Genomic DNA, 8265 nt, shown 5'->3' with positions numbered 1-8265 from the left:
GGGTCTAGTCGACTAAACGGTACAGCTCCTACTAGTCGACACTGAAAACAATAGTCGATTACACGACAGAAAAAAAATAGAAAAACAAAAACATGATTTTATCATTCAAATTACCATCATTTTAACATTGCATTTAAAACATTTTAAATAACAAGTTAAAATAAAACGTTTGAAAAATAATACATTATTTTTAAAAGTTTATCTGGGCGGAAACTAAATTTTTACCTCAAACCTCACATGTGTTTTTTTCGTGTCAGTTGCGGCGAGTTCAAACATGACCATGCGAAACACGAGCAAGGTGTGGGATTATTTTGAATTAGAAGGAAACGGAAACATTGTGTAAACTGTGTAATGTCAGATTGTCTTACAATAACTCTACTCATATTCAATACAGGCACGTAGACGTTAGTTTAGAGGCTGGCTAAAGCCAGCAAATGTCAATCAAGTCATTCACTACAACCCGCCGGTGCTGCGATCCCGTCCGTGCCGTCTGTTCCTCTAACGAACACCCACTTCGGTGGTGGGGCGGGATGTCCAGGCGCTTTCTGAAACTCTATCGGCTTGCTTCTCGTTATCTCTGCGTGCCTGCAACTTCAGTTCCTGCCGAGCACGTTTTTTCAAGTGCAGGAATTTTATTGTTAATCGCCTTAAGTCCCGTCTTTCACCAAATCACGTTGATAATTTCACTGAACAAATTACGCATGGTCTGAGTAAGTAAAATGGGCATTGTTGCATTATTTTGTTTTTAGACGATATAGCCTACACGAAGTACGTTTTTAAAAGCCGTTTTAATGCTATTTCTTGATAAACCTTCCTACTGTTTTTGACTTGTTTTAATATGTTGGCTAACTGATAACATCTTGGTTTATATTTTTAAAACTGTACAAAACCAAACGAACAGTATAACTCTATACAGGCAGCCATCATATTACTTATCGGCCATAATAAAGTAAAATACCTATGATACTTAAATATTAAAACTGGCCCATATGAGAGTTGGATATGTACCTGGTCTGTAAGTGACGAGGCAGTGTCTGCTGTCCGGCTCCACCTGTATGTCTGTGCAGTTGCCGGACTCTAGAGGCAGGATGTGGGGCGTGTATGTGGTTCCCTCCACGTGCTCCCAGAAACATCCGCCCTCCAGCGAGCCAGCGATTAGGCCGCCACACGGGAACATGCTGGAGGCGGCGCGGGGGATGTAGGACAGAGACACCACTGGACAGCTACAATGAAGAAGCGGGACAATATTATCAACAAACCACAGTTTGTATGGGACACAGTCCAACAATATTTACAGCATGCTACAGTTTCACCAAAGACGATATAGTTGAAAGTGACCTGGAGCGCAGCGGCGCCAGCTCCTGAACGTAAGTGCTGGTGTCCCGCGTGTCGTACACCAGCACAGAGCCGTTGGCGAGACCGGCGTAAATGTAGTTGTTGTTGTCATGGCACCAGCAGCAGCTCCACACAGGTCTGCCCGTGTTGTAGGCCTGAACCACCGTGTTCGTCATCAGGCTGTGAAGAAAACATCCACATGAAGAAACTCAAAAGAGTCTCAGGATGCTATATTCAGAAGCTGATCGAAATTAGCATTGGTTTTTGATGCATAACAAATCATCTGGGATTTGTCTTCAAGCATTTTCCAACTAAAAACTGTCGGCACATTCAAGAGACATCTGAATTTCCATTATTACGAGTTTCTGAGTAGTAAAATCAGAATCTTCCGTGCCACCCAAAAAAAAGAATAATCATATACCACAGTCTGTTTTGAATGTAACCCAATAAAAAGGAGTATAGTACAAAATAATGGCAAGAAACCCGAGTTGTCCAGGCAGGCTGCACGCAAAAACAAACATATAGCATGAGCAATGTAGTCTGATTCACTAACAGATGATTCTTATGAACTGCTGCTTTTCAGTGAAAACCAAAACATTGACTAGTGTTGTCTGATTACGTTTTTTTAATAATTTGTTCAAAAAGACAAGCTACTGGTTTGAATCAGTTTGTCTTGTATAATTTACAGCATTAAAGAGAGAGCACGGACCTCAAAACTGATTCTTTTGATTATATATCACAATCAAAATTAAACAATCAAACAAAGAGCGTCTGAATCAGAATCAATTCAGGAAATCAATTCTACAGGATGACGGATACTGGATTTTGATAATCATTGAGATACTATTATAGTTTCTGTAAGTATTTTGAATTAGATTTTATTTGTATATTTTCTTTTTAATTTTGAGGAAAATATTAGTAATTTTGTTGCATTATGGTAATTGTTATTAGTTTTTTTGTGTGTTTAATATTATATTGTTTTTATTCATTTTAATTTTAGCTTTAGTTATTTGGTAACACTTTACAATAAGGTTCCATTAGTTATTGTTAGTTAATGTATTAATTAACATGAACAATGAACAATACATTTATTACAGTATTTATTCATCTTTGATAATGTTAGTTAATGAAAATACAGTTGTTCACTGTTAGTTCATGTTAATTCACAGTGCATTAACTAATGTTAACAAGCACAACTTTTGATTTTAATAATGCATTCGTAAATGAAGTTAACATTAACCAAGATTAATAAATGCTGTAGAAGTATTGTTCATGCTTAGTGCATGTGAACTAAAGTAGTTAACTAATGTTAACTAATGAACCTTATTGTAAAGTGTTACCAGTTAAGTTTTTTAATATTTTATTTCAGTTAACATTTATTTTATTTTTGTTATGGATTTAGTTTTAGTTTACTGTAATAACCCTACTGATAACAATAACTAAGTTGGAATATCTGGCCTAGTGGTCGACCGATATATCGCCAAGGCTGATATAGCGGCCGATATTTGGCATTTTTTTAATATCAGCATCGGCCGATAAGTTTTTCTGTTTGGCCGATGCGTTCAAGGCGGGACTTTTATTGTGACGGCGCTGAGAACGGCAGCGCCTGAGCACACAGTGCTCACACTCTCCCTCTTGTTCGCTCACTGTCGTCGTTAACAGTTCTGTCTAATACGGATAGAAGTCTGTCTAATAATCTGATAGAACTGTTAAACAAAGGAATTAAAATGTATACAAAAAGTATTATAACGATTGCTTTTATATTATTAGTAATAGAAAGGCAAACATTATAATACTTTTTTGTTTGCCATCATTTAAACAAATCTTTGAATGGCTAATGAAAATTTTATTTCACAAACCTTGCAAACTTAAGTCGAATCCAGTTGTGAGATCTTGTGAAGTGTGCATGTGACCTGCATGATCAAGTGTTCTCTGCATGACTTTCGGTCCGTGCAAATTGAATGCTTTAAACATTAAATTTGTGATTTCAAATTATGCTGCGCTTTATGCATTTGCCCACTGTCATATTCATGTTATTTTCACTGTGTGCTGTATGTAAAATGAGTGTTACCTTGGTTTTATTTGAAAAAATATGATTCCCAATGCACACAAAATTCCCAGAACGCAGAGTGCTTGGTTACAGTTTACTTCCTTTTTAATTATATTTTTATTAAATATTTATTTATTTGTGGAAAATACTTTGTCATCTAAAGTATAAGTATGTTTATTTTACAAATTAATTTTTTAATCCATTTTCAAGTGATTTCAAATTTCTTAAATATTGATTAAAATAAATACAATTATATCGGCCACCCTGCTTTCCAAGATATCGGCATTGGCTGTAAAAAAAAACAAAAAAAACAATATCGGTCGACAACTAATCTGGCCAATAACTTTAAAACACTTTTTGAATAACTTTTCAAAAATTAAAAAAAAGCAGCGATATGTAAAAAAACCCCGAATATTAGTGCTGAATTCATTTATTCTAAAATTTAACAATGACCTATCATGAGAATGTTTTGAAATTATTAAAATTAGTCAAAAAAACCATTAAAAAAAAAAAAAAAAAAATGAAAAATTAACTTTTTTTATTGACATGGAATATAAATATGTACAAGAAAAATTGATCGTCTTTTTTTTTTTAATGGCATGTACAGTTTAATGTTCATGTGCCCTCAAATGAAGGTTATACTGTCCTCATTTTATTTTCAATATATCTATCTTACGGTCCTTTGCACATAACTACATGAAGTTTATTTTGTAATAACAGAACCAAAAAAATATGTATCTAACTATCAGTGCCGATTAATCGGCATAAATGATATATTTGTCAGTGTCAAATTGATTCCAGTCCTGCACTTTATGTGTTGCTTTATTATAGCAGGTGTTACTTGGTGACCTTTGTTGACAAACTTTATAATAGAACATGTAAAGCGAACACACAATTATTACACAGGAGGAAAACATTAGTCTCTCACCTGGTGAGTTTGATTGTGTTGTCGAGGGCCGCAGACAGCAGAAGACTGTCCTGGTGTTGGCTGAAGGCCAGACCTCGGATCTGTTTGGAGTGGATGGGAACATACTGACTAGGCTTGAGAGTCGCAGTGCTGATCTTCTTCACACCGAAGCCTGAGGGAGCGACAATCAATGGTTATATAAACAATGAGAGGAAAAAAATCAATGCGGAATAGCTCAAAGTCCTACCCGGTACCAAGGTCGCTTGTGGAGAAGGCTGAGACGCCAGCAGGCAGCCGAGAGGCTCACAGTAGGACAAAACCCTACTGCCCCCTGTCTGAGACACCAGTACAGCCTTAGAGAAGACATAATGTCCCCCGCTGGACGAGTCCTGCCTCTGGGACGACGAGAGAGACGCTCCCTGAGAGGAGCCGAACGCCGCCTGAGCTTTCCACCTCCTCAACTCCTAAACACAACAAACACAGAGATCAGGACTGAATACAGCAGCAATGATGCTTTACTTCCACTAGTCACATGATCATAAAGCTCTTAATATGTGCCTCTCATTTGTTGTCATTTAATTGAACAAAATTAAATCGGCCACCCCACTCTTTATAGATAAGCATTTTCAAAATTGGGTTTTTGGACCCCATTGACTTTCACTGTATGGAAAGTTTTTTTCTTTTTTTTTCTTCTCTCTCTCTCTCTACAGAAATATTTTCATTTGGGGGTGAACTCTCCCCTTTAAGGGAATTATTTAAATATGCTTACATAATAAATAATTTTTAAACATTTACCAAAATTGTGATATAACCATTTTTTATTCTGCTTTGCAAAGACTGGTCAAAAACATTATTTCTTATTTAAACAATAATTATTCTACTGAAATCTTCCATTTTTAACAGTATGGAACCAAACAAATCAGCATAAAATATCAATATTTTCTGTAAGAAATTTTGAACAATATTTTTTGGTAAAAAAAAAATGCTGTATTTCTTGGAATATACAGTAAGTTTGAATATCTGAATCATGCTGACTTATAAATCAAAGTTACGTATGTAATGCAATTAATGTTAAGCACGCAAAACATGTGTAAAGTACATATATTTGGATTTGTGCTGAAGAAAAGAGTTTTGTGATCCCAAGTTTATTTTTATAGTACATTTCCCATATGCCCGAAGCATTAGTTTCACTTTAATAAGTTTGTTTATGCTTGGTGTTTATAATAAATGTTGCTAATAGGTTTTTCACAATCATATTTTTGACTTGAAAACATTTGAAAGCCCTGCTCCAGATAACTAGTACCAAGACACATGAGACATAAAAGAAAGAAGAGTACAGAGTTTCTCCTGAAAAAGACACACACCTCGACCTCTTTGCGCAGTCGCACATTTTCATCAGTCATGAGCTGCATCTGCTGACGACACTGAGCGACTTCCAGCTGCTCCATTCTCCGTGAGCCCTGCTCCAGCTCTAAACGACTGCACACAATCAAACCCATCAGCACAAGCACATTCTGCAAACGCATTCAAATAAAACTGCAGAAGCAATAATAAACTCTCAAATAAGCACCTCTTCAGTCGCACTTCCTCTGCGTTGTCCAGCGCTTTCAGTTTCCGTGCATAAAGAAATATGATATGACCGCGTTTGGCTGGTTTATTGCACTGAGGAGACACAAAATCTTTTTATTGACAGATGTCATCACAAATGTTCCCAAAAAACTTTAACAAACAGAAAAATGTATGTCATTAAGTATTTATTATAGTTATATTATTTATTATACTTTAATATTTAACATTTTTATTAATATTATTAAAACAATATAGTAAAAAAAAAAAAAAAACAGTATTTATTTGATGGTTAAAGACCCCTGATATATCATTTTTAAAATACATTTTTAAATAATTATTAGTCCATAGTCACCTGCAGTACCTGGATAATGTATCTGCATCTGTGAATTTTTACAGCCAGACATATAAATACTTTTAAAATATTTCTTAAAATTGTTTGGTTTTGCATACTTTCACACCACTATTTACTGAACTATTAAAAAAAATAATAAAGTGTCATTTTAAATGAATCGGTGAAGATGAAAAGCAGGCCTTTGATTCTAGCACAATGTTCATTCACTGAAACGGTGAAACCCACCTGTGGACATTTACTTCCTCCACCCGTCAACCAGCGGGAGATACAGATGAAGCCGAAGAGGTGACCGCAGCGGAGAGCAGCCAAGCGGTGGTCACCTGCCATGGTCCAGGGCTCAAAGCAGATGGAGCAGGTCTCTCCCTCGCCCTCATCTGCTTCAGCCTCTCCAGCAGGACTCGCTGCAGCTGCCACAGGATCCTCCGACTCGGAGACAGGCTGGGAAGAGACAGATGACAATAAAGTCAATGAGAACTGCCATTCACAATCCACTTTACTACAATAATGTGACGCATTTCCAACCGAAACGAGATATTCTGCCACCTTCACAGCAAAACAGAGTTCTGATGATTTCACATAATTTTTCACAACAGTTGAAGACAAATTAGCAATATAAAACCATCAGTCACCTGAGACTCTTGTTCTGGCTCTTCTGGTTGAGCGGCTGCTCTCGACCCCTCGGCCTCTGTAGAAACTCTGGACCCTAGGTTACACAAAAACATATGGCTTCATTTCATATGCGAGCAAGCCAATCATAACAATAGGAATATAAATATATGAGTCTTACAAATACAATAGCAAAAAAAAGTGTTCAAGGATCAGAAAAGGAATGGAAAATATGGCAGAAAAATAAATAAATCAATAAAAGTGACACATTTCATTATCAATTAGTTGACTTTGATCTCCCATTTCATTATTCATTATAAAACGGAGCGTTCCGGTGCTTGATTCTGATTGGTTGAGCCACGTTCGAAGCTGTTGTAAATTACTCTACAAACATACACCTTTGTTTACTTCTGTGTGTTGCTTGGCAACCACTTTGTTGCAACCACAACTGTTTCTGAGGAACTACATTGTTTGGTGGAAGAATACTGTTTTTATTAATATCATTACACTTTATTTGCTGTTATATAACCGTTTTATAAAAGCAATAAGCCCCGTGAAGCTGTGGTTTACAGCGAATTTATAACAGCTAAGGGGGTTTTAGGCATGACGAGAAGCAACGCCTCTTAGCTGTTATAAATTCACTGTAAACCTCAGCTTCTTGGGGATTATTGCTTTATTTTATAACTGTACTGTAAATGTGTAAATTCAAAGTCATGTGACTAGTTTCGCCAACAAATCTCCAAAACGTATAGAATTTAGAATGGTATTATTGGTGCATCCATAGTTTAAAATAAAATAAAATAAATAAATAAAAGTGTCTTTTTAAAGGGAGGTGTAATTAGAATACTAGTCAGTACCAATGAAAATAATTATTTTTATGTTTTTGTTGATATTAGATTTTTTTATATTAGATGGTATTAGATATTAGAATTTATTTTAATATTAGATGATATTAGACATTTGATACAAATATTGTATAAATATATTTAGACAAATTAAAATAAAACCTAAACTGTACAATTTTAGACATAATAATATTATAATGCATGAACATGTATATTCAGTTTGAAATTTGATAAAGATTCCACTTAAAAGGGTTATAAAATTATTGGTGCTTTTAAAAATAACTGTAATTTGAGTTTGAGCAAAGGTAATTTAAATGTAAAAATAGGGGAACAACCGACTCAAATATTAAATTTCAACCAATTTTTATCCAATATCGATTATGGTAAATAAAAAAAATATTACTACAATTGATATGTTAAAGGGGTCATATGATGCTGCTAAAAAGAACATTATTTTGTGTATTTAGTGTAATGAAATGTGTTTATGCGGTTTAAGGTTAAAAAAAACACATTATTTTCCACATACTGTACATTATTGTTTCTCCTCTATGCCCCGCCTTTCTGAAACGCGTCAATTTTTACAAAGCTCATCGGTCTGAAA

General features: G+C 35.2%; 1 protein-coding gene across 2 annotated transcripts in view; it reads right to left on the bottom strand.

Moving 5' to 3' along the window:
- LOC107688729 (E3 ubiquitin-protein ligase RFWD3-like) overlaps window positions 1–8265 on the bottom strand; it is a 13874-nt gene that overhangs the window by 2201 nt on the left and 3408 nt on the right. For both annotated transcript variants that reach the window (XM_016486481.1, XM_016486473.1), the window contains 8 exons: window positions 6843–6916; window positions 6439–6651; window positions 5863–5954; window positions 5657–5771; window positions 4540–4756; window positions 4314–4464; window positions 1339–1515; window positions 1009–1223 (listed from right to left, as the gene is read on the bottom strand). In XM_016486481.1, coding sequence (XP_016341967.1) covers window positions 1009–1223; window positions 1339–1515; window positions 4314–4464; window positions 4540–4756; window positions 5657–5771; window positions 5863–5954; window positions 6439–6651; window positions 6843–6916 — 1254 coding nt within the window. The remainder of the gene's footprint in view (window positions 1–1008; window positions 1224–1338; window positions 1516–4313; window positions 4465–4539; window positions 4757–5656; window positions 5772–5862; window positions 5955–6438; window positions 6652–6842; window positions 6917–8265) is intronic.

The sequence above is a fragment of the Sinocyclocheilus anshuiensis genome, unplaced genomic scaffold (assembly GCF_001515605.1).
Source record: "Sinocyclocheilus anshuiensis isolate Anshui unplaced genomic scaffold, SAMN03320099.WGS_v1.1 scaffold669, whole genome shotgun sequence".
Taxonomy (NCBI): domain Eukaryota; kingdom Metazoa; phylum Chordata; class Actinopteri; order Cypriniformes; family Cyprinidae; genus Sinocyclocheilus; species Sinocyclocheilus anshuiensis.
The sequence above is the reverse complement of the archived record's forward strand: the minus strand, read 5'-3'. Positions and strand labels throughout refer to the sequence as shown.